The sequence below is a fragment of the Pieris brassicae genome, chromosome 1 (assembly GCF_905147105.1).
Source record: "Pieris brassicae chromosome 1, ilPieBrab1.1, whole genome shotgun sequence".
Classification (NCBI taxonomy): Eukaryota; Metazoa; Arthropoda; class Insecta; order Lepidoptera; family Pieridae; genus Pieris; species Pieris brassicae.
The window spans coordinates 1,702,668-1,729,909 of NC_059665.1; the positions used below are offsets into that span (position 1 = coordinate 1,702,668).

Here is a 27,242-nt window from a genome sequence, read left to right on the forward strand (position 1 = left end):
GTCATACTTTTTCGTGCGTGAAGTCTGCGTTCATCGATTTATTAGATGTTGTCCGGTCAAAAAGACTGCCTCAACTTTACACACACCTTGTTCTAGAGATAACTGAAGCCGAATTTAAAGTTAATTTGATAAGGATCGTCGAAACGTTTATCTGTATCTAAAGGGGAATTGATAATGTAAAATTAAAAATGATAGCGCGGCCGTTTGTCCAATCACAAACAAAATCAGTATTAGGTTCTCGAAATCGATAAATAAAAAAATGATCTTTAAATTTTTTATTAAATACATCTTGTCTTATAAGGAAAATTATACAATTTTTCATTCCACGAGTATCTTATTAATATAAAATTAACATTGACATTGTCTATACCAAAACACGTGAATAAAATATAAATGCTCTTTGAACTAACAAAACAAATTTTAAACAGGCCCTGCTATATTTTAGAGATGTCTCTTTTTGTAATAAAGTTTTGGATAAAATAGAGATTTTCCCCTTTTTTTTATATTTTTGGAATTATGATTGACAGTTGTAATAATCCCATGATACAGCCTATAATGATAAACAAGGTCTAAAACACGCCGTTGACTTTTTGGGTTTAAGGCCGGCTTCCTCACGATGTTTTCGTTTACCATACGAGCGTTGTTAAGTGCAGACATAGTGAGAAGCACAGCCACGGATAGAACCTAAGACCTCAGGGAACAGAGTCGCATATTGAAGCCACCAGTCCAGCACATGTCATTTCCCATACATATTGCTATAAATGCTATTAGACCAAATCAAAGGCAAAAATTAGGAAACACTAAAAAGCGGACATAGGTTAGATTTTTTTGAAGAAATATAAGAAAAAATATCCATTTGAACCAGATCCATAGATATTATTTTGTGGTAACATTAAGTTCTCAAATTAGATTTGGCTTTCTCCAAAATGTCTTTCTTTATTTTCGGATAATCCGGATGCACTTTCAATATATGCCTGCACACAACAATGCATTCGGGATATTTTTTTAATTTCAGGTGCGCATACGAAAGTTTATATCCAATTGAGAGATCGCTTTTGCCCGAATGGATCCAGGCTTGTTCGTAGTTGTGTGCCGCGCTCTTGTAGTTTTGATCCTTTTCCGATAAATAACCTGAGAGGATACATTCTTATTAGGAAACTTACAGAGTCGAGCCTTAGCGTAAGTTTGACTTCTGTATGTCAAAAAAGTATTGCATTTGTTTAGTAGTCTCAATACATTTTTTTTTGCTACATATTTTTGATTTAACAGCGGACAAACGGCTAGGATCTAATGTGAAGTGATACCGCTGCCCATAGACACATACATTGCCAGGGCTCCGAATGCGTTGTCTTACGAATTGATACGCTCTTTTCTTGAAGGTCCCCAGAACGAATTAGTTCAAAAATATTTTCAGTAGGCACCTGGTTCCACATATTGGTGGTGCTAGTCATAATTTGCCTACACTTTAGAGTTTAGGAAGTAGGTAAAGCCGACCTATTTCTAGCATATTTAGGCTATATATTTCCATACAAGTTAAATCTTATTTATTTGTCTCGGCTAGTTGGTAAAATTCAGACTTACCTAGATACTGATATGCTGCGATGCAAGACTTATTGTGAGTGAGGACTTTTGCAAGTAGCTCTTTTGCGGCCTCAATTCTTCCAGAATTAATCTGGTTATCGGCCACTTCGAGCCAGCATCTTTGCGGAAAATGCAAGAAAATATCAACGTCACTTTTACACAAAATTATTAATTATACTAAAACAGATAAACAGCAGGAATGTATGCATTGGGATTTCTCTATTTATCAATATACTTTGATATCTAGTTCTGTAGAATTCTGACAGCTATAATTTCTTGACATGTAAGAGATTAAAAACCGTTTTGGCCGGAAACATTTTTCAATTTCAAGACGAGTCCGAACAACTTAGTCTATTCATACATTTTATTTATTGCGGTGCCCCATATAAAAAGTGTTTTACGGCGAGTTATAATTACGTCCATTTTCATCACAAACAGTGAAAAAAGGCACAAGCAAAGATAACATTGAGATAACAACAAGATGCCAGCTAAAGAATATATATAAGTCATTTTAAAGTAATTAAAGTTATTTCGATATATTGTTCGTAATATTGAAATATTTGTAAAATTTTGTATTAAAATGTAAATATTAAGATTTACCTTTTTGTAGGTAAAACATAAAAAAATACGTAGTATTTTATATTTTATTGCCGTCAAATGGGTCTAATTTTCTCTATTTCAGTGGAGAACTTTTTTAGTAGCAACACTTGTGAAATGTCAGAATGCTACGGAATGAAAAATCAGAGTATATTTATCCAATACAGTTAATACAAACAAGATTTGGTTATTTCTATTCCGAGTTGAGAATGGTTGTTTGAACCCACCACCGTTGGGGTGTTGTTTGTAGGGATACAAAACAAGGTTTTAAAAAAGCGTTACAGCTGTTTCGTTTGGTCAAAGTGTCACAGACTAGTCAAAACGACAATGACATCTACATACATGTCATGTCAAAATACAATACTTAGTAATTTATGAATCCTAACACTTAAAAATACATGTTTGTTGTGCTTGTGGAATGGAAATATAAAATCAGTTTTTTTTTAATACTGTCCAATAGCTAGAATGACGCTTATTAAGTCTCGATCTTAAATCTTATCCTAAATTCATGATGAATTGTTTCTTGTTCTTTTAACAACTTTTTGTATGACATTTACAGCAAATTCCAGACCTTTAACCATTGATTATTCTTTAAGTTTCGTCTTAAAGACAATATATAAACACTCACCTTTCCAACCCATCAGCTTTCTCAGGAGTCCATGTCATAGAAGCGATTGTTCTTTTTAGTATATTTTTGGCTCGAGTTGGTTGTTTTACAATATTGTACCTGTTCGAAATCCGTAACTTTAGTTTAATAAATTTTGATTTTCTAAAATATGTTAACTTGGCCGACCATTAATGAATTATGATAAGGATTGACATACCAATATACATAAGAATTATTTTTATATACATTTAGTATTTTATATTTTTTTGTTCAATTATGAATGTGTGCGAATTTAATTCAAATTTAATAATTAATATATCGAAGTTAGTTTTTGTCTGTGCTGGAGCCAACAAGGTAATACCGATTTCCAAAGGGACTAATTTTTTTTAAAGGATTTTCCAATTATGACCTCATTTAACGCAATTAAATTTTGATGTAGTTCTCAATAAATGTCCATTACTAATGTCACGGAGTACGCCTGCTGAACTTACGCGGTAGCAATTGCCAGGATCAAATATGGATCGTCTTGTGTTCCTTCCTCACTGACGTACGGCAACAGTTCTTGGAGAACTCTTTCAGCCTGCGACTTCTGTTTGGAAGCCAATTGCAGTAATGCGTGAAGACCCTTCCTCTCAGAAGTGTTTACTTCGACAAGCAATTTCTCTGCAGTGCGTAAAGCTAGAATTCGAGTGTCACTGAAACAATAAATATTCAAATTCAGAACGTCGAAGCAATTCTATAACAATACTTCAAGCACAGAATAAAGTAATTAAAAAATATAACATCATTAAAAGAGGTTTTATGGTTTTCTACACAAATTTTTTAATATTATATATATTTAATAAAGAGTTCTCGCTTAGGTCTCCTTTGTTAACTTTTGATGTCTTTGTTTATTTTTTACCTTCGTTAAGTTTTCCAAACTTTTACTTGAAACTGGCATAAAGTCAAAACTATTGCCATAATATAAATCAAGAGTTCTCGTTAGTTTCTTTAGTTTTTTATTATTCACAAACTGTAAATAATTAAAACAGCGAATTATAAAAATCTTATACTTGATGCTGATGAAGAGTCCTCGAGATATACTAGCCATATCCCAATTTAGACTAATCTGTGACAGTTTGGCGCCTTTCTTACATTTTATCACAATTATATCGAAGCAATTCTATAACAATAAACTTCAAGCACAGAATACAATAATTAAAAAGTGTAACATCATTAAAAGAGGTTTCATACTTTATTCCACAAAGTTTGCAATAAGGAGTTCTTAGGTTATACTAGCCATATCCCAATTTAGACTAATCTGTGACAGTTTGGCGCCTTTCTTACATTTTATCACAATTATGTCGAAGCAATTCTATAACAATAAACTTCAAGCACAGAATACAATAATTAAAAAGTGTAACATCATTAAAAGAGGTTTCATACTTTATTCCACAAAGTTTGCAATAAGGAGTTCTTAGGTTATACTAGCCATATCCCAATTTAGACTAATCTGTGACAGTTTGGCGCCTTTCTTACATTTTATCACAATTATGTCGAAGCAATTCTATAACAATAAACTTCAAGCACAGAATACAATAATTAAAAAGTGTAACATCATTAAAAGAGGTTTCATACTTTATTCCACAAAGTTTGCAATAAAGAGTTCTTATGTTATACTAGCCATATCCCAATTTAGACTAATCTGTGAGTGCTTAGTGCCTTTCTTACATTTATCACGATTATGTTTTACCTTCATTTCCAAATTCTGTGATAAGACAAAAGACTATACGAAATTTTAGTAGCTTTCGTTGGTCATGGCCTCAGATTTGTCATCACTTTAAAATAAATTAGAAGTAAGAAATTAAGAAAACAAAGGTAACTTTGTAAGGATCGAGAATTGACCGCCTCTGTTCCCGCTTGGTGTATTTATAAATCTTCATTTTAATAACCTAACGTACTAGTTATGCTAGCAATACATATATGTGTACTGTGCATATATATATACTAGTCATTTTTAATAATTAGACGCCTGATTGAGTTTTAATTTTTAAAATGTTCTTACTCTTCCCGTAGTGAATCTTGCGCATGTTGTGAAAGGCAAAGCAGAACCATCCGCTTGGCGGCTGCGCCTGCGCATCTTTGAGACCGTCTCGCGATATTTAATTGACGTAATGCAGCATTTACTTTGCCCTGGTATGATGAGTATACTCCTTCGCAATACGAGTACTCTAAATAATCGAAAAATATACGTTAGAACATGTTATGAAATAAGTGGAATAGCCAAATATATGGACAAAATAGAGTAACTTATACATTAAGTCTACTCAATAGCTTTGTGCGTAAATAAATTGTGTAATTAATCAAGTAAAATAATAAAAAAAATCGTTAATTTACAAAGAATGTAGTACATTCAGATTAATTAATTATAAACAAACCATTATAAATTAATCAGCCCATTAAAATAGACATCAAAATCATAATTATCATGATGTCAAAATAATAAGAACAGTAAATTATAGTTGTTGTCAAAACTTATGGTCCACCTTGCCTTTAAAAAAATTATCAACTAAAGCAGTACACGACAGTGATGTATAATTTATAGGAATGTGATTAAATAGTTTGATAGCCAATTTTTTTTTCAATACATCATGGTGGAACAGCCACCCAAAGCTATGGTCGATCCATGTTTGTTATAATATTGCATAAATTTACGTTGTTTTTACGCCATCTTGCGCAAGCTAGCTGTATCTGGTGAGGCGTGTGCGGGGGAGCCCCTGTCATTCTAATAGGCAGCAGTCGGTCAGCCTCTTCTGCCTGAGTTTCCTCACGAAGTTTTCCTTCACCGAGCGAATGTTTAATACGCACATAGACAGAAAGTACATCTGTTAAAGCGGTTAAAGAACCGGGCGTAGCTGCAAGTCTTTTATCGGAGGCATTGATGTATTCGCCCAGAAATCTTGTTTGCATTGGCTAAATTAATCGAAGCGGGGATCGAACCTACGACTTCAGGGATTAGTGTCACTAAAGCCAGTAGGTCAACACTGCTCTGCTGCTATTCAAAATAAAAGAAACAACACTCACCAAATTGTTCTGGAATTTCAGCCAATTATACAAAAACCATAAAATCCTTACCAGGATCCTCCTGCTTCCCCATAGTCAGTCTGGCCTGTTCCATAATTGGGTCCACTTCAGAGATTTTCCCTCTCCGCCATTGGACCTCTACGAGCTGCGCGAGCGCCTCCCAACTTGTCGGTTTCACTGATAAAATCTGGCTTAAGTGGCGCTGAGCTGTTTCTAGCTCCCCCTGAAAACGATTTTAATTATGAGTTTATTATTTGTTATATTTTATTTTTTCTCTCTCTCTCTTTCTCGTTTTATAGAGCAAAAACATGTCTTTATATGGTAATGCAAGTTTTTATCAGCCATGATTTTAGTTAAATCAGATAACAACGAGCTAAGATCATATCTTTGATTATAGGCGAAATAATAATTTGGTAAAGTTATTTTTGTAGAGTACGGTAGCAAACGAACCTACGGGACGCCCAAAAATGTCGTCACAGCCCATGGAGAACCATTTTTAGCAGGTGCGTTGTCGGCTTATGTCGGGTATAGGTACAAGGCAAATCAAGCAACACATTATCTTTAATCTTAGAATTAAACATTTACAGGAACGAAAGAGTTTTTTATTTTTTTATATTGGATGCTTCTGATAAAATATGTTTTAAATTACCTTTCTAAAAGCCAAATCAGCCATCATGACAGCCGCGGACTCGTTATTCGGCTCCGCATTCAGCAGAACGCCACAAGTTTGTTCACACTTTTCTGGATTATTCATCTTAAAACATTAAAAAACAAATTAATCATGAGAGGTTTCTTCTGTTCATCTTAATATTTACCAATGGCGCTAAAAACTTTTAGGTCTGGGCCTCAGATAGCTTAATCTGTTACGTGATAATTTCAGTAACAGATTATAGTAATAAAGCTACTAAAACTAAAACTACTAAACTTGCCTAAAGTAGGTGATCAACCTTCTGTGCCTGACACACACCGTTGTCTTTTTCGGTGTAAGACATGACGGTTTCCTCACAATTTTCCTTCACCAATTGTAAAATGCGCCAATAGAAATTCCATTGGTGCACAGGATCGAACGTACGTAGATGAGAGTCGCACGATGAAACCACTAGGCCAACACTGCTCCTTGTTCATGATAAGGTTTGAATGACAGTTTCCTTTCGATGTTTAAAGAGGAATACCAAGGTTCTAACGCAAAAAGAACTGTGCGCTTAACCACAATTGGTTGTGCGGCTTAAAAATTCTTCCCTAATATGTAACATTTGTTAACTTCTTACCTAATATGTAAACTTTATAAAATTCTTACCTAATATGTAAAGTTTTTAAAATTATTACCTAATATGTAAACTTTATAAAATTCTTACCTAATATGTAAAGTTTTTAAAATTATTACCTAATATGTAAACTTAATAAAATTCTTACCTAATATGTAAACTTTATAAAATTCTTACCTAATATGTAAACTTTATAAAAATACCCTCGCTGAACTCAAACATCGTGAGGAAACCGGACTCCCAACTTCGACTCAACAAGTCAACGGCGTGTCAGGCACAAAGGGCTGATCACCTACTTGCTTTTAAAGAGAAATGATCGCTAGTCCGGTACAGCAATCTGAGGCCCAGAGAAAAAGGTAGCGACACTTTCTTTCCTTGACTATTACGTCACTGTATCTCGACAGTCTTAAAACGAAAATTTCTTTTTTGTGAATGATATTGTTACGAAGACGGGTCCGACTGCAATGTTTCTAGATTTTTTCCACTACTTAGAGAACTTTTCAGCAGGCTGTAATATGATTTATGACCGTTTCAGGAGAGGGTCAATCACATATTAGAAAATTGTAATTCCCATAAGTTAGTGTTACCCTAGTTTTCAGGAAGCTGAAACCTTTTTTCAGTCGGTTTCAGAACATGTGTAGACGAGTGGTGCAGTTTTCAGGAGACCCGTTTTCAGGCGTTTTCAGGCCTAGGTCTATCCCTTTGATGAAGGAATATTCTAGATCAAACTTTCTAGGTGTGAGACAAGGAAGAAATGATACGAGAGAGAGAGAGGGAAGATCAGAACTTTCTCGAAACTAGACTGAGCACTCTAGAAAGCCGTACGACAAGGACGGAGCAACGTGCGAAAGAGACAAAGAGTGCGGACGGTCTAGAATTGTGCAATCGCTACTCAGTAGGGCGGGCTTGCCCGCCTAGAGAGTTCTCGAATATTGTTTAGAATTATTCCCAGGGATATATAAGCGAGCCGAAATGCGACTAGTCACCTTTAGTTTTGAATGCGATAACACGAGAGGAACACCGAAACGATAAAGTGCGAATAAAGTGATAAAGTACAGTGTGAAGTGTGCATAAGTGAAGTAATTAGTGACTGTGTTTTTGTGTGTTATTAGTGCATCTCTGCAATTAATTTGTGCCCATAAATTCCTCATTGATTTTTTAAGAAATAAACCCTTGAAGAAATCCACGGCATTTTCTATCCGATCCCCTAGCTCGTAACAATATCAAGCAAATAATATTTTACCTGCGCATACAATTTAGCCAATGCAAACAAGGTATCCGGATTTCTGGGCGAATACATCAATGCCTCCGATAGAAGACCTGCAGCCACGCCCGGTTCCTTAACCGCTTTAACCTTCGACAGCAAATATATAATCTTTGACAGCATCTCTTTCTCCTCTTGCACATCTCCCTTTGAGTCTATCTCGACTCTTTTTAAGACAGCATTCTGTAGGTCTTTCGCCTCTGATAATATAAGGTTAGTATTCGCTGAGTTTTTTAAATCGCGGCTTTTCGCTTGGGTGAGTAGGAGTTTGATACGGCGCTTCAGTGATGGAGTGTCTCTCTCTTTATTGTGTGGTTGGTTCAGTTGAGATGATATTACGGAGTCCACCTTGTCATACTGCTTGAGCTGATAAATATATAAACAATTTTAAGGGCTGTTTAAACTAACTACAAGTATTTAGCACTCTGTCAGTATCAGGGACTAAGTAAAACTCCTGTGTCAATTTTTTTTAATTTGACATAGATACCAGACTCCCAGTCTTGTATATATACTATGAAAACTTCAAATGACATTTGAAGCAGACGTATTACGTTATTAAATGCTACTTTATATTTATTTATAAATTATAAGAGATGCCAAAGGCGACCTTATCACTAGGAAGAAATCTCTTCCAGGCAACTCAAAAAGGAAAGGAAAAAAATTAAGGGTAAAGTGCATAACCAAATTAACAAAAATAAAATTACAACACCAAAAAATTATAGAATTAATTAAATCCCTCGAATGTAGTCGTAAACAATACGACCTGATATTTACACGCTATATGACCTATTGTCGCTTTTGCAATTTCACAACCCTTCTTCATAAAATACAAGGCAAACCCAACTATTTCAAATTCCTCGGTCTATACAAACTATTTACGTAACTTGCGTAACTTCAGATTATAACACCAATTACCAGGAAATAGATATATTTAATATAAATAAAAATGCTTAATAAATAATATAAAAAAATCTCTGGTATCTTTTATTAGACATAATGGCTATGTTATACTCTTTTGTATTAAATATATTATAATGATCAATGCATCTTAGAATTTATAATGTATATATATATATTATTTTTTAGGATAAATAGGCGCACAGCTGGGAATCGAACGTACGACTCAAATGATGAGAGTCGCACGTTCAAACCACTAGGCCAACACTACGCCTCGTTCATGATTCTTGATATAATCATGAGTTTCCTCTCAATGTATGAAAATAAATATCAAGGTTCTAACGCACGAAGAAATCGACAGCTGTGCCACAATTGTCAACTATGTCTTATGTTTATGTTTGAATGTAGGGAATACACATTTTGACTTTTGTGTATAATGTAATTGTTTAGATATGATGTATAAAAAGTAGCTGTAGTGCTACTGAGAAGATAATAAATCTTAAAATAATTTAAACAAAATTATAAAATGAACTAAAACCTTAAAGCTAAACTCACGGATTCATGTATTACAATACAATACAAAAGAATAAGTCACCATTGATCAGGATACGATACGGTTGAGAAATGTTCATGTAGAACAATTTATATATAGGAAAGTACTTTATATATATATATATGTATATGTTTTACATATATTTTAACATTTTGATAAGGGAGTTTAGATTTTAGATTTCAAGAGTCATGTTTGTCGTTCTTTTTGGTAGACAAAAAAAAACGTTTGAGTTTGAAATGGTTCATACGTCCAAGTCAAAGCAGGAACAGTAAACTGTAGCCATAATTTATGGATAGTCTAAGTATTCACCATCAATATCTTTGATCAATAAATCAATATATAAACTATAAAGTCTTAATACATGGAAAATTGTAATTTTGTATATATTCTTCTTGTATAATCCGTGCTTCTTTATATTGGAAGAGACAAAGGACATATAAACTATAATGTATACAAGAAATAAATATATATTAGTAATTTCGTATTAGCTTGCTTAGGTAGGGAAACTAATTTTTGTCATAGTTATGATAAAACATGTAAAACTTCCAACCATAAAAGTTCTATTAATACTCAAAGGCCGGCATCGCACTTGCAAGCAATGTGAGTTTTTTTTATAAAACCGGGGGCAAAAGGGCAAGACAGCCGATGGACACTCTCAATGTCAGAGCTCACGAGTTTGAAGTCAGTGTCTATATACTTGAGTATGAGTCTATATACATACAGTCGTAAAAAAAGAAGAAATAAAAAGAATTGGTCCTTCTGTGTTTTAAATGTTTTCTCTACATACCTTGAGAAGGAGCTCCAAATATTCAAATCTTAATTCATCGTCATCTAATTGGTCGATTGCATTTTCATAGTGCTGAACAGCTTTTTCGTATTCATGCATTTTGACAAGAGCAACACCAAGTTTCTTTACTAATTGAATGTTGCTCGGATTCCCTTTGTATGCCGTCTCATACGACTCAGCTGCTTGTACTGGTTCTAAAATGACAGACATAACATTTTTTACTAACGAAACACACGCGCAGAAACACACAAAATAATAAACATATATGAAGAAAAAAAAGGAATAAGGTACATTTTAAGTGTGTAATGTGTGTGTTGTGGAAGTAACTGGCCCTGGCTCAGCAATATGCTGTGGAGCAGACGTGTTCCACGTTGTGATTGTCAACATAAATAATTTTAAAAATATTGTTAAATAACCCCTTTTTTGGCAAACGGGCAAGAGGCTCATCTGATGTTAAGCGATACCGCCGCCCATGGACACATGGACACAGGCACACATTGCCAGAAGGCTCGCAAGTGCGTTGCCGGCCTTTTAAGAATTGGTACGCTCTTTTCTTGCAGGACCCTAAGTCGAATTGGTTCGGAAATACTTCAGTGGGCAGCTGGCTCCACATAGTGGTGGTGCGTGGCAAAAATGCTTTAGAAAACGCTCAGTTGTGGAACTATGGACGTCGAGGTGATATGGATGGTATTTTGTATTTTGCCTTGACGTCCGATAATGAAACTCAGCTGCAGGTATTAGACCGAACAACTCTTCTGAACACTCCCCATGGTAAATGCGGTAGAAGATGCAGAGAGACCCAACATCTCTACGCATCGCCAAGGGATCGAGCCGTACAGAAAGTGATTGGTGGTCGACGATTGGTACTGAGGAGCTCCCGCCCAGAGGTGAGAGCAGTATTCCATGTGGGGCCGTATTTGAGCTTTATAGAGTTGCAAGCGGTGGCCCGGAGTGAAGTACCGTCTCGCCTTGCTGAGCACACCAAGCTTTTTGGAGGCTAATTTAGCCATTCCCTCGAAATGACCGCGAAACTGAAGGTCATTCAATATGTCAACGATATCGCTAAGGCTTTAAGGAGAGTGCCTTCAAAGTGTTTAAGAGATTGTCAAGAACAGGATGGACCGTTAAAATAAAATAGGGATTCACAATTACCATGTATAGACATAAAGGCATCGCCCATCATAGTATGAGCATCTGCCATCGGATGATTACTAACAATTTCCTTAAAACAATTCGTGAACATTCCCCTATCTTTCTTCTCTTTGAGGTATATATGGGCCATCTTACTATGAGCTTGGAAGTAATATGGCTGCCCTGGTTTAACTTCATTTAATGTGTCTATTGCTGTATCGATATCCGTTTTACGAAGAGCAATATCCGCTCGTGCGATTAAAAGACGATTTTCTTCAGATGTGTATGAGAATTCTTGAATTGCCTCCTGAAAGAATTAGCGTGAATGAATCCATTTTCCTATTAATATAAAATTAGTATATTGAAATGATATATAGGAGATATATTTCAATAATATTCTTAAAAACTAAATCACTATTAACTGAAGTATTGTTTTATCTCTTTCTATCAAGTTCTTATTACGCTGGGATATATAGAGATAGATATTTTAATAAGAGAGTAAACCTTTTTGTTATTTAATTATATGGCCCATGCTGCGTCTATACCCAGCATCTATACCCTATATTATTGGGACCAATGTCATCAATCTAATACAATTTTAATAAAAAGGCGCCATACTTAAGATAACTCTTGACTTTGAATATCAACCTAAGTTTGAATTAGATTTTGTATCTATTTCCTAGATCAATCAAGATCAATTAATTAAAGAGAAATAAAACTTACACCAAATCAATACATTTATTAATATAACGAAATGGGTAAAATAATAATATATATTTTTAAATAAAGATTTAAAATACCTGCAAACTTTTCCCCGCTTCACCAAACAATCCTACCACAGTTTGCAGTTCAATCATTTGAAGATACAATGTCGCTTTATCAATTATATTGAAATCATCAATATGTTTGTTCGTACCAATGTTATTCTTGTTATTAAGAATATGAAGACTTGTTGTAAAAAAGGTTAGGGCATCTTGCGCTTGGTTTAAATTTTTCAATATCACACCATTTAAAAAATGATACATCGCACTGTCCCTAACTTTGAAGTTGTAACTAAGACACATTTCCAAGCATTGAGCGGCCTTTACGAACTGCTGTTGTTGTATATAGATCTGTGCTAATAGAACTTGACTTCCCGCATGTGTATTATCCATATCTCCAATATGTAGAGCCAACTTCTCTGCTTCAAATGGCAAACCGAACTGAAACTGTAACTTAGCTAACTCATGTAAAGCCGGGATTAAGCCTGGACAAGCATCAGTTATCGTTTTCAATAAGATAAGGCACTTCTCAACGGATACATTGTTTTCATCTTGTGAGTAGGATAAATAGCTAGTTATAACCAATGGTTTCTTCGGCAAATACTTTTTATACTCTTTGTAGACATTGAGCAAAAATTCGGGGTCAAGGTTTTTGATGTACGTCAAACTGTATGGGTGTGTGTTCGCTTTGGATAGTTGAGAATCAATTGCCTTATTTAGATATGAAGTTGCATCTTTTGTATGCAATTGTGCGGAGAGTAGGTATAAAATTGAAAATTTATTTGTTCCTTGCATTTCAAATAACAGTTCAACTTGCTGTGCTACTTGGTCTGTTGGGCCATTATCAGACATTTGGCATAGTGTTAAACCACATAATGCTGTTATAGAGTTACTATCGATTTTGCTGGCTGCCTTAAAGAAACTTAATGCATCTTTGTATTTGCCTTGTAGAATACACTGATACCCAACTTCACTTAAATATTCAACATTACTTGAGTACATTTCAAATGCATATTGTGCAAATCTGTAAACTTGCGATACGACTGTACTAGACTTTGCACATATTTTAGAAAATGTCTGTGCAATGTCATAGAACTGATATCCATTTTGCGTCTCTTCGTTCTCCAAAATTGTATAAAGTGTATTTAATTGGTCGACTGCTTCTATATAATCTGAATTCTTACATAGGGCAATGAATATTCGAATTTTCAAAGCTTCTAGATTAGTTGGTTCTAAAGATAATACTCGCTCTATGGTGTCATATACAGCCTCCCATCTCTGAGTAGCAAATTCATTTTTTAATTTCTCAATCAAAGGTACTACTTCCCTGGGATAGTGGACAATCAATTTATCAAGAGTCAAATTAGATAAATCATGATCTTTTAATAGATACTTTAGTTTTGCCAATGCAAGTAAACCTTCCACATTTTTATCATTTTTACTTAAAACTAGCTCCAAGCAGTCTTGTATAGTTACATGCATATCTATGTTCAAGTACATATCATTATATGCTTTAAGTATCACTGTGTCTAGGTTGTTAGGATCCTTTCTTAGAGATTTATTTACATAATCTGCAGACTTTTCATACTTTCCAGCAAACGATAGGAAGAGACCAGCATAGTAAAGTGATTTTGCATCTGCATGCTTCCTTTCTTCTTTTAACTTAGCTTCCAAATTATATAAATCATCTCTTTCTATGGTATTTACAAGCTTGTGGCTATAAATAAGGGCCATGACTACAGCTAAGTTGATATCTTGATTAGACTGTAGTGGCAGCAACTCATTAATGCCTAACTGGCATTGGCCTTCAAATATATTGCACAAAGCATGGTAAAACAAAAATTCTGTAGATTCGCTAGGCTGTAATGAGGAATGCTTAGACATTTCTTTAGCCTTGCCATAGCATTTTTCTCTTATATAATAATGAATGTTACACCTATTCAAGATACTTGCCATTTTATCTAATCCAAATCCAGCTTAACATTAAGACTTTTGTAATTTTTTATGTTATCCTGGTAGAATTTTGCTAGAAAGTGACATTTGCATATTACATCTAGCTTCTGCCTTAATGCATAATCAAATGCATGCTGTAAAATTAAAGGTAAACTTTTGAATGAAGAAAATTTTACAGTATAAAAATGTATGTACGTGTTTTAGGAAGTAACTTATACTGAATATTACAATTATATTGTTAGTTTTTAGTCGAATTTTAAAATGCTATTGAAATAAAGATTTACAAAAAGCAAATTCAAATCGTTACCTGTCCTAATAACTTCCCAACACCTTTGCCCTGGAATTCAGCAGGCACATCAGTATGAATTAATGTAATTACTTTGCCTTTTTCCTCATAGCTTAAAATGGCTTCTGCTAACAACAAATGTTTTTACAGTATTTAAATATACAAAAGACTGTCTTATGAAGTAAGGTAGTAAATTATATTTCATTATACAACAAACCTGTTCGCAAAGTGATCACAAACTGTTGCCTAGCAACATTGTTGACAACTTTCAGCGCCTGTGTTGAAAAAGCTCTAGCTCTTGTTAACATTCCAGTCGCTTGAATCAAAACTTTATATTTATAAAGAAATTCTTTTTAACTACGGTGATAGTTAAGAAAAAAAATATATTTGAATACTGCGTATTAGACTAAGCAAGTATCATTAAAATTTAAAATATTCTGACATTTGACAGATGTATGATGACCTTAGCGTTTGAAGATTGAAATTGGAGTTTCGAATCACAGATTCTTTGAATTTTTATTCTGACATATCATACTTGAGGGGTATAAAAGCAAAGTCGCTTCAGTCCAACATTAACATTTTTTGAACTAGGCACACCAAATTATAGTACATAAAAGCAGCAATATACTCATCCAAATGTTAAAGTGCAAAGTCGTCTCGGTCTAATACAAAAATGACTTCAAAAGTAGCAGTCAAATGCAAAACCACTTCGTTCCAAAATGTGTCACAAGCAAATCCACTTCAGTCACAATTGGCCAATCAGAAGCAAGCATACTGCAAACTACATAGGCATACTGCAAATACCAAGTCATAGAATACGTAGAGTTGCGGAAGTGTACAAGCAAACTGGAGGTCTTGTAAAGGAAAAAAGGGGTGGTGATCACATATCCCATAAAAATACCCTGAAAAAGCAGGAAGTTAAAGGTTTTATAGAGTCTTTTCAGTGTTTAGAATCACACTACTATCGATCTAGTACGGAAAGAAAATATTTGGACTCTGCATTAAATATATAAAAAATGTGGCGAATGTTTAATGATCAAACTGAGAATAAAGTGAATCAGTGCTATTTTCGCAGTATTTTTAACACACAATACAATATTGGATTTGGCAATCCAAGAACCGATGTGTTTTCAAAGTGCACGGAATTGGATGAACGAATTAAAAATGAAAAAAATGAAGCAGAGAAAACCAAATACATGATTGAAAAGACTATCCACAAACGCAAATCTAAAAAAAAATACGAACTTTTGAATGAAAGACAACATGGAATGTTGACACTGTCCTTCAACTGCCAGGAAAACCAGGTTTTACCTAAAATACCAGATCAAATAACATACTACACTCGACAAATCTATATTTATAATTTTGCAATAGTTCTATCAGTTGAAGGAAAAAAACTGAATAAAGATACGGTCAGTTTGTACACATGGAATGAAAATGAATACAAGAAAGGAGCGAATGAAATTGCTTCTTCAGTTTATCATCGGTTGAATGCATTAAACTTGGAGGATATTAAAACTGTACGACTTGTGGCTGATGGATGCGGAGCCCAAAATAAAAATTCAATTTTCATTGGAATGTGCTGTGTGTGGTTATGCAACGCTCCAGGTCATATAAACGACATTGAACTTGTTTTCCCAGTACCTGGACATTCATTTTTACCAGCCGATCGAGTGTTTGGGAACATTGAAAGGGAGTTGAAACGAAAGGAAGTAATTGTGCAGCCAAATGGGTATCATGATATATTCAGTCATTATGGAACAGTTATAAAAATGGAAATGGATTATGACTGGAAAGAGGCTTTACATGACATTGTTAAGCCACCTAGTCAATGGCATTTTCGAGTAAGCGTTTTTTTTATTAAAAGATATGGTAATAAAATCAAAGTCAAAGGAGAACCCCATTATACATCAGACTTTACACAATTCAAATCTATTTTGAAAAGAGGTAAATCTTTTAAAGATGTTCTTCCACTACCAGTGCCAAAAAAACAATGTGCCCATTAAAAGAGAAAAAATCAATGACGTGAGAAAGTTATTGGAGAAACATTATGGGTCGTAGTGGGAAAGCAATAGTGAACTAATATATTACAAAAACGTTTTAAATTCTGTAAATGCTGATGCAGATCAAGAAGACGAGCCTTTATGTGATCCACCAACAGATGAATCTAATATTACGATATAGGAAAATAGTCGTCTTTCAATCAATCATAATAATAATCATAATCAATCGTAATATAAGATACTGTTGGCCTCCGCCTATTAAAATTTCATATTTTGTGATAATGTAAACGCCCTTTTAAAATCTTGGTTCATGTACATATAAAATACCTTCCTCTATAATATGACCATGGAAGTCAGTTTAAAAAGGGACTGTGGCATTGTGTAGTTGATTCCTTGTATTACAATAAATACATACTTTTGTAAAACGTTTTTTATTTGCCATCAGTACCCAACACTGTTCTGTTCTGTTGATTTTGACAGCTGACAACAGGAAATAGTGAGGTGCAAACTCGCTTCGATCCAAATGGATTAAAAGCAAACCCACCTAAGTCCAAAGTTAAAATGCAGACACATTAGTCCCAGGATATTTTTAATTTTTTGCGACTCTGGTGTCAATTTGGTTGATTCATGTTATATATATTTCTAATACCAGTTATTATACGTGTAACAGTAAACGAATCGTTCAAATTAACACATGCTCTAAACCACAGTGAAAAACTTCAAATATCTCAGTTTGCATGTTTTATGACTGAAGCGACTTTGCTTTTATACCCCTCACTTAACATTATGGCGGGAAAATATGGCAATACGTTAACCAAATATACATGAGCGAATGATTAATTAATAGCTTGACAATCACTCGTTTTTATTTGTAGAGCTTTGGAATCGTTGGTACTGGGATTAAACTGAGTTTGTTACAATATTAACATTGAGATAATTTAAACAGAAATGAAGTCAATAGTTGTGATATTGTTATGGGGGTTTTTGTCTGCACTAATATTATAAAATAGGATAAGTATGTCCCTATGTCCCTTTCTGGACATACAGAAAACAACAAAATATTACCGATTTTAAATTCTTATAGGAAATTCTGCCTAACCTCGCATATTTTTAGGTTTCCTTACAAAGTTTTCTTTAACCATACGAGCGAGTGTTAAATGCGCACGAGTGTTGATGCACAGGGATTTGAGACGCACGCACAAGCCACTGCTTGCAAATCAATTTAAACTTCTGAAAACTTAACAATTACTTAGAACATAGATTATGTTATAATTTTTGTGTTTTTGAAAACAAGCGCGCCAGACACAATTTTTAGACAACGTTTTGCTTATGGATATTCCGTTCGGTATTATATATTATTGACACGCGGACAAAATCGTGGGCACTTCTAGTGAAGACATTAGTATAATGAAATTATATATAACCCAAGATTATTATCTAACATATTTATAACGAGGGAAATTGCGATCAATTCATAATTAAATATGATGTGGAAACTTTACATTATTGGTTTTGTGGTAAGTGCGTAATTGGATAACTTTTTTTTTTTTTACCGTTAGATGATTTTTTCAAAGTAACCTGTAATCTTAGTATGGGCCCATAAACAAAAAAAAAATTTTTTTTCATAAAATTCCTCGAATCAAAAATCTAAAGGAGCAATCAAAATTTACTAAATTTAAATCAAATTTAGATAAAGCCGCCATTTTCGTTTCCCAGTCATATTTCTTTTATCTTTATAAACTTAAAAGGCGGTTATTTTCTCGGTATTATCCCGGTTTAATTGAGCAGGAGAGCAACAAACGGGGTTTTTCTTATTAATTATGTTTTATAAAAATAATCTTTTATATGTATATCTTGCCTTATACCTTAAGAGCAGTTCTAGCCTAGTGGCTTTAGCATACTGTCATCCTTGGGCTTGTTGGTTGGAACCCCGGTTTGCAATTAACTTTATGTACGTTGAATACTCGTCTTTACTCGTAACATCGTCAGGAAATCGGCCTGCCTTAGACTCAAAAAGTCGACGGTATGTGTCAGGCACAGAAGGCTGATCACCTACATGCCTATTGGAAAAAACGAATGATCTCGAAACAGAAACAAAAATCTAAAGCTCAGACCTTATGGTCGCAGCGCCGAGGATGGTTTATTTATTGAACAGTGAAGGTTACGGTAAAGTTTCCACTTTCTCTCAACTCTTTCTCTTCCTAATCTTTTTATTCTCGCTCTGTATAAACTTCTACTGGCTTCTTGACTCTTGATAGTCGGTCGTGCTCTTTGTATCATCAAACCGTTAATTTCTTATCTTTTTCAACAGCTAATATTACGATTTTCTTTCGCAGAGTTTATGCTGCGTTTGGTACGCCAACGCAGCTTACAGTTGTACAGGCAACGGACGATTTCCACATCTAGACGACCCACTATGTAAATCCTATTACATGTGTGTATATTTACCGTGGAATGGAAGCTATGTACATTACAACTATACTTGTCCCAGCACATCTCTGTTTAATCCAACTACGGCGCAGTGTACGACTAATTACACCTGCAATAGAGCGAAGGTTTGCACAGCAGTCGGCCGGATTCCGGATCTTTCGACAAATTGTTCTGGATATATTGATTGCATTTATATAAACGGTGCAATCTTTGAAAATCCAATTAAATGTCCTGGGAACAGTTTATTCAATCCGGCTTCTAGAGATTGTGAATTAAATTTTTCTTGTACACCTGTGTGTTGGGCGGTTGGTAGATTCCCCGATACAAAAGTCCCTGGTTGTAAAAATTATTATATGTGTCTCCGGCTTGGTAATGGTACGTTGGTGTCATACACTAATTACACATGCCCATCTATTTCTGTATTTAATCCAAACACACAGATGTGTACTACAAATTATACCTGTACTACGTAATGTTTGGAAGCAACCATTTTTTTACAAGGCGTTAAAAAGTATATTTATTTCGCTTTTCATTGCTTCACAAAACCAGTAAAATACTATATTTCAATGATAAGGAGGGCAACGGCCTTTTGTTTATAAGCAATCACTTCCATACAACTATTATTGGGAAAATTAAATAAGTGCAAAACTACAACTAATATTAAAACACGTTATTTTCTGTTTTATGTTAGGGATAAAGCGTTTGATAAAATCTGCTTACAGCAATGCTTTAAAGGCAACGCTTAAAAAGTAGAGTTATCGTTCTTCATATTATATCATTAATAATGTTATTTTATCAGCTTCAATAACGTCTTTAACGTTTTCTGTTAATAAAAGTTTAATTCAATATTGATTTTATATAACTTTATTCCTTATTAGATTAGGTTTTTTTATTCACTTCGCTGGCTCTGCGACCCAATAAGTATTGGTATGATAATCTTCCAGAATAACTCCCACTAATTCTGCATAAACCATTTCTGACTGCTTCAGTGATGTGAAGAGAAGGTTTTGCCGCTATGTGGGCGATTAATCATTATTAAAGGAACTATTGACTCTATGGAATCGTTCTAAACTTAAATAATAAAGAAAAAATGAGTTAATTGTTGTAGTCTAAAATATTAGGTGGTAGGATAAAAAATAAAATGAGTCACACTCCACAGACGTTGAACATATTATCGTTGTTGGTCCGTATTTTGACGACGCATCGCATCAGCTGCTCTCCAGTGCTGATATAAATAACAGTAGATGCCACTTGAGAAAACAGTAGAATTATACACACGCTCACGCACATACCCTTTTACATTATCACACAGCACTGCCGAATTAGATATTACCTATTTAATTATTTTTACTTATCTTTGGCTTTCGTAAATGTATGAACCTTTTTGCACTTATTGTGTATTCCATCTTTGGGTATTTATTCAGTGTAATGCTGATATACTCCTTCTGCACCGACGAGTGATGTCGTCGGCTAAATTTAAATTCAATTATTCAAATGTTTATTGATTTAGATAACACAATGTTCATTTATGAACGTCAATAAAGAAATACATAAATAATGCTAAATGCTTCTAATTTTACATTTAGTGTCAGTTCTCAAATCAAGGGTGGAAAACGGACGAGGGCTGTCAATAAACTCTCCGCTACTCTTTTTAATCGCCAAGGTTTGGTTTTACATATTGTTTGTATGGAGCTGCAACCTTTATACCATATTCCACATGACATCTTTTAATAGTTAATTATATTAAAAACATATAAAAATCAAATATATTTTGTCCACTATCTGAAATAGGGCACGCACTTATATTCTGGTTTGAACGACACCCAAATACATAGTCGAAATAACTAACATCACCTAGAGCTAGCCACCGCTAACACACTATGTAATTGAGTTGACTGAGTATTTTTTTGTTGTATATAATTAATATTAGCTGGATTGGTGTATGTTATAACGAAATAAATATATAATAAGTGGTCCTAGTCTAGGACTAGGCAAATATTTAAATAAATATTTTTACACAATAGAAGCCAGAGTTTTAAGCGGATGTTAGGCAAGCAAGATTGGCGTAGGTAGTGTTTTATAATTTAGGACGATAAACTTCCTTTGCGTCGCTTTGCAAGCGAATAAAATAAATAATTGAAAATATCAGTAGATATACTGTTATAACCATAAATCTGATTACACCGCGGGTGTGTGGGCTGCGATGGTCGTTTATCGACCAATCAACATGCAGTCGGGCTCAAGGCGTAGCGCGCGCAACGCGCTTGCGCATGTGTTTAATATTGTTTAATATGTGTTTTGACCGTTGGCGATATAAAATAAAAACATTGTCTAATTTAATAATTTATTCAATATTCGGTCTACATAATCGTACGTGTTCAATACTTTAGGATTGTAGACGGTATTTATTATAAATATACGTTATTTTAATTTTTATACCTTTTTTTACTAAAAAAGTAACCAAATAAAATTCTTTAAGTCTTAACTCGTCGTTTCGAGGTAATTATGTATTTTTTAAAGTTTGTTTTTGTTAAAATAACCTCCAAATAATTGAAATTCTTTGTCTATTGTACTAATTAAAACAATTTCCGATTTCCGGACAGATTAGCATTTATATTAAGCATCATTCTATTGTCTAATAAAAAAAATATTCCTTAACAGACTACAGACCAAAAACATTGTGATAAGAATTGCTAGATGTGATTGTTTATAAATGTTGTGAGTGGTGACGAGCTTATGGGGCAATGTGTGTCCCGGGATTATCCGGGCCCTTATGGATTTACGCGTCATTATGACGCAGAGAGCCTCGCAAGCAGTTACAATGGTTCCACAAAGAAGGTAAGTGCAGTCTCATCATCAAGTCAAGACACAGTAATACTTTTGTTTATATTATTTTTACATGAAATTATCGTGATCATGGATCTTGCATACTCTTTTTCATGTCTACGTTTTTTTATTATTGTCCCTTTTTGTTTACATGATTTACTTTGCTTTGTTCCATTAGTTTTGTTTAAGTCACTATGTCAATATGAAATCGTAAATATGTCTTATGAAGTTTTGTACTTTTTGCGCTTACCTTAATTTCCCTTTTGAGTTAAGATGCGGCAAAATCAGTTGACATAAAATCAACGAATTTTCTTAGCATTTTAAGGCATACATGAGTAAAAACCCATGGCACTAAAACGTTATTTTTTTCCATCACAGTGGTTGCTTTGAATCGCTCAAATGATAAGGCCAGTTGCCCTCCTTTTTATTTTATTATTTTAATGTAACGCGAAGTTTCAATCAGAGCGAGTTTCTTTTTTATTCCACGAATATAAAAATAACATAAATATCGTTTAAAATTCCTCACCTAAAGTGCAATCTTTCTATACTTGGCTTGTTAATGTTTGTCATTCTAGTCACGTTCACGAGAAACAAGAACTGAGTCTCATAATAGAAAATTCCGTTAAAAGGTATAATTCAAAATGCCTTAAGACTCGCCAACTATGTCGTTTTCATCAACAGCACGACTTCAATAATACATACCAGGCTCGATACTCTTATAACATTTTAAAATCTCTATTGCTTTCATGTCTGTCCACATGTCTTTAGATATTATCCATACTTAGAAATCAAGATTCAGTACCAACAATCAAATCCTAAACGATCCAGCGTCTTGGTAGAAAAAGTGTTACCAAAACTTTAGCAGTTCACTTGTTTAAGCACACGTGCGCATGCACCTGTCTTTCATTAAAACGATCCTTTAATCAAACACGACATTTTTGTCACGGAAATGTAGTTTACAGACAGCCTTGGCTTCAAAAAACTCGGTCAATTCATTCTCTGACAAATCATCTTGCCTCAAAAGAACAACAAAAAATCAAATAATGTTTTTCTGTAAATATAAGTTTTATAATCGTGTTGAGTAACATATAGTCTTTTATTTATACTTATATTAAATTAAAACGCGTGTAAAGTCGACAAAATGTGTTAGTAGCAAATGCTGTATAACATCGTAAATAAGTAACTATTACTATCACCCCAGAGCTGGTGCTGTCCTGACTCAACGAATAAGTATCGCAATAGTAAATGCTGCCAGCGTTAAATAAACACTACCACAGGGACAAAACTTTTTAAATTCGTTTTAATTTAATTTTTAAATAAATTAGACATGTGGACGTTTAAAATGAAAAAAATATAAAGAGAAATTGATTTTAAGCGAATAAACACAGTCAAATAAAACTTTCTTGATAGAATTGTTTGTATATATATTAAACATTTACACAATATTTTATTAAACAGTAACGAATTCAAGGCAGTCATCAGTATTGGTACACAATCTAATTTATTCAATTAATCGCAAAATCAATCGATATTTACAGAATCCAATTAAAAATAAAGGCCCGTTTTCTAACTTTCCAAGCGTGACTAGGGTTGAATGATGTTAGGAGAGATGTGTAACATAGATTATAAATACAAATGCAATTTATTTTGTATCTGGCAACTGTTGCCGGTTTCGTGGTTCAGTTAATTGCACCAAACGTCTAAGTGATATAACTCTTTACATAGATTCCTGAGGGAAATAATTGTTATGAATATGTGAACTTGCAACTTTAAAAAAAATTCGTGCCGATCTTCTATGTTATATATTCAGCGGCCCATATATTTTGTTAGGATTGATTTTTAAGTATTTACGAAGGCAATTTATGGAATTCACTTCAAGTCCTTTTCCACTTAGTTCCGTCTCTATCTTTCTTTAAATCTACTGTACAAGCATTACCTGTTCACATCGTATCCCTAACTTTGGGACCATTCATGTTTTATGTAAGCAAAGTACAGGGGGGGGGGTTTCTGATTTTCTTATTTGGTGATTACGTCGACATTGTCTATGCTTGAAAAACGAGAACATTTTCGAGGATTCCCACAAAAAAATAATATGTTTATGTACTATTATTTTTGAGAATTTTCCTTTCTTTTGCTGACAAGAGGAGGGAGGGGGGGGACTTATACTAGTACGGCCCCGTTCGTAATAACTGCTCTTACCGAAATTATTCTGATTGCTACAGTGTCTTCCCCTTGAACAGCTTTTGAATGACTGGAATAATGTGGACGTTCCATTCCAGTCCAGCACTGGACTGGAATGACTCACTGGATTACTGGACTGGAATAATGTGAACCGAGCATAAGATTGATAGTAGTGCTTATGTTAAAAATCCTTTAGTAAATTTAGTCTTATCTCACCTATTATTCTAAAGTTAGGCTAGATCTTCTTAGGCTCTAGTTAAATTAAAAAAAAAAATTGTTAAATTCTGTCTTTGACAATGGACAATTTAAAAAAAAATGCCCTTTGTTTTTTAAGACCTTTGAACCAATTAACCTTGTCTATTACAATGTCTAAATATGTTTTAATTGCTTTGTTTTGTTCCATTTTTATCTAAGTAATTGTTTACCTTTATAGTTCTTTTTTTGCGCTTACAATATACAATTTAATAGTTTCTGATAATAATACAATATAACCCAGTAGACTCGGACCGCGTCATAGGAAATGTCTTTGTTGGATAATTTTCGTAAAATCGTATTTTTGAACAATTTAATAAATTTATTTTGTTTAATTTTTCAACAACACGAAAACTAATTATAGAATTGACAAATCATTGTGAAATTTCACACTACAGAAATATAACTTGTTGCGTTATATGGAATATTGTAACCGCGTTATAGGGTGATTACTTACCACATTAACGAAGTTTATTTAATATGGCAGAGATTGATAAAGACCTAACGGATGCGGCGGGCAAAGTTCACTATATTAAAATTTTCAAAGCCTTAGACGGAATGATGCAAGCGAACCAGTTTCTGATTCATCACCGCTATTTAAATAACCCAAAACTGGTATTTTAAGGCTTCTCTAAGCATTGATATCATATTTAACCTTTTCGCGTGCTTTTAACGATTTTACAACAAAATGTAATTATTTAATAGAATGTCTATGTTCATGTATTTGCGTAATTTACTTGTGTTGACGGAGAAATATCAAAGAATGTGTACTCCAAACTAAATAAACATTTTTGTAGTTGTATTATGTGTGTCGTGTCAAAATGTTCGTTCCCATACTCCTCCGAAACGGATCAACCGTTTCTTATGAATTTTTTTATGCATATTAAGTAAATCTGAGAATCGGTTACTATCTATCTTTCAAACTCCTAAGTGATAAAGGGTGCCCACACCAAAAAAAAAATTTTTTGATAACATTTTTTTTATGCTTTATGATACAACATACAAAAACACATATAACTCTTAATTTTCACCCCTCTACTATCAAGCCCTATATTTTATTTGTTAATTAGATAACTTGAACTCTGAGGTGTATACGTGTATAGAGAAAAATTCACTTAAAATCCTAAAAAGTTTTCATTACGGAAAACCGAACAGCAGTGACTGTTCGGTTCGGTTCGGGTAGCATAATAATGTTCCATGTTGGTATGTACTAAACAGGTAGGCTAACTCAAATCACATTAAGGAGAAACGAAGTTCGCTGTTGCAGCTAGTATTTATATACTATTATAAAGATTGTGTGTATTAAATAGCCTATGAAACTACTGGATCTATTAAAAAACTTTGACTGGATATAGTTTATAGAGTTGTGTTGGCCTAATGGCTTCAGCGTGCGACTTCCATCTCTAAGGTCGTAGGTTCCGTGCCAGCTGTGCACCAATGGATTTACAAGACAAGACAAATAAAAATTCCTCAAGGAAGGTACGCTGTAGAAACTATTGATAATAGAGCAAAGTGATGTTTCTTAAAAGACATCAATATCTACAAGTAAGCTTTTTGCATTTAAAAGTCCTTTTACCGAAAAGCTTTAGCCTAACATCGGGCTACGACCGAGTTAATGCGAGGATATCTATATTATATACATATAGGAAAAAAATATAAAAAAGTCGACCAACTCTAAGGCTGATATATATTATAAAATATACCCACCTAATCTGTGTACCTCACAGATACTAATAGTCTTAGTTTTGGTGACGCCTAGTCTAGTTATTATGACATATTCTCTTATTGTAAATTCTTGTTACGGAATGACTTATAAGTTTGTTATGGAAGTGCCCTGGGGGAAGTGGGAACACTGAGACGGGTTTAATTTTTTTTACTTAAAAGCCTTTATTAATCATCCACATTTATGCTTAATGCATGAATTAATAAACTGCTTTTTTTTTAAATCTTAAAGCGATGTGAGCTTTGTCGACATTCTTCAGCGTAGTAAAGTCTCAATGCTGTTCGAATCCCGGCTGTGCAATGGATTCTATGTCCCAACCTATAAATAATCAATGTGAAATACGTTTCTAGCCCTATTAAAAGGTCCCTTATTTCAGCTATACAGTTTAAATCTTTGATTAATTGTTTAGGATTACAGGGTTTGGACATACAGAAGTCAGTAGCGCTAAGCATCAACGCCAAGTCTTTCCCTAAATGTCGAAATAGTGTTAGTGCGTAGCTCTACACTTTCTGATATGCTTTATGCCTTCTATTAAGATGTTCAGTTTACCATAAAGACAGTTGCGCTTATGTAATCCAGCTAATTATTTATTTAAAAGCCTTGTAACGCCATCTTGAGCATATAATTTGTTCTTTTAAATTCATGAAATGTTTATATAATCATAAAACATTACTCAGTGGAAATATTTTTCGACAAACGAAGAATAATTCGGCCGGCTCAGACTGGGAATCAAATCCAGATCGTTTGGTTACGCGCCAACAGCTCTACCAGTTAAGCTTTCCGAGACTCGTATCTGAAAACCAACTGTTTAGTTGCAGCATAAATAACATAAATAACGATTGCAGCGACATCTGCTGGGATTATTTGTGAATCTAAAATCAGGGCGCCACCTAAAATATTCATTCAAATCGGTCCAACTGTTCAAGAGGTGTTCAGTGATGTACACACGTACAGTAGAGTTATGTATAAAGGTTCACACCTTGTTGCATGAATAGTACATATTATATAGATAAAATAAATTACTAAGGAGCTTTATCGCATACACGCGATCTCTTCCAGGCAGCTCTAATAAAGAAAAAAGA

At 34.0% G+C, this 27,242-nt stretch overlaps 2 protein-coding genes across 21 annotated transcripts in view; one reads left to right on the forward strand and one right to left on the reverse strand.

The window, feature by feature from the left end:
- Window positions 1–312: 312 nt before the first annotated feature.
- On the reverse strand, window positions 313–17,468 carry LOC123710207 (tetratricopeptide repeat protein 21B-like). Of its 9 annotated transcripts, none has more exons than XM_045662651.1 (15): window positions 17,293–17,468; window positions 14,963–15,647; window positions 14,767–14,870; window positions 14,460–14,593; window positions 12,546–14,350; window positions 11,767–12,052; window positions 10,615–10,808; window positions 8,357–8,743; window positions 6,498–6,602; window positions 5,900–6,071; window positions 4,830–4,995; window positions 3,277–3,480; window positions 2,807–2,905; window positions 1,582–1,700; window positions 313–1,131 (listed from the first exon to the last, which is right to left on the reverse strand). In XM_045662651.1, exons 5-15 carry the CDS (start codon window positions 14,238–14,240, stop codon window positions 893–895), a joined length of 3,666 nt encoding a protein of 1,221 aa, XP_045518607.1. In that variant the 5' UTR covers window positions 14,241–14,350; window positions 14,460–14,593; window positions 14,767–14,870; window positions 14,963–15,647; window positions 17,293–17,468; the 3' UTR covers window positions 313–892. The 9 variants fall into 9 exon arrangements, with proteins under 9 accessions (XP_045518607.1, XP_045518531.1, XP_045518378.1 ...); XM_045662575.1 differs by having other exon boundaries at window positions 12,546–14,366; XM_045662422.1 differs by having other exon boundaries at window positions 12,546–14,593; window positions 14,963–15,061.
- A 724-nt stretch (window positions 17,469–18,192) lies between these two features.
- LOC123720678 overlaps window positions 18,193–27,242 on the forward strand; it is a 113,536-nt gene continuing 104,486 nt past the window's right edge. For 7 of the 12 annotated variants that reach the window (XM_045677423.1, XM_045656141.1, XM_045655966.1 and 4 more), the window contains exons 1-3: window positions 18,193–18,265; window positions 19,085–21,579; window positions 21,782–22,016. In XM_045677423.1, coding sequence (XP_045533379.1) covers window positions 21,915–22,016 — 102 coding nt within the window. In that variant the 5' untranslated portion in view covers window positions 18,193–18,265; window positions 19,085–21,579; window positions 21,782–21,914. Of the gene's footprint in view, window positions 18,266–19,084; window positions 21,580–21,609; window positions 21,678–21,699; window positions 22,017–27,242 lie in introns of those variants that run through there. The other 5 variants (XM_045677505.1, XM_045677665.1, XM_045655880.1 and 2 more) reach the window with 5 other exon arrangements.

Coding starts and splice junctions, on each gene's coding strand:
- LOC123710207 (XM_045662422.1), bottom strand. CDS start 14,462: ATGGCAAGTATCTTGAATAGGTGTAACATTCATTATTATATAAGAGAA. Junction 3,481..4,829: donor CAAGATTCACTACGGGAAGA/GTAAGAACATTT, acceptor TTATTGTTTCAG/TGACACTCGAATTCTAGCTT. Junction 2,906..3,276: donor ATCCTGGCAATTGCTACCGC/GTAAGTTCAGCA, acceptor GATTTCGAACAG/GTACAATATTGTAAAACAAC.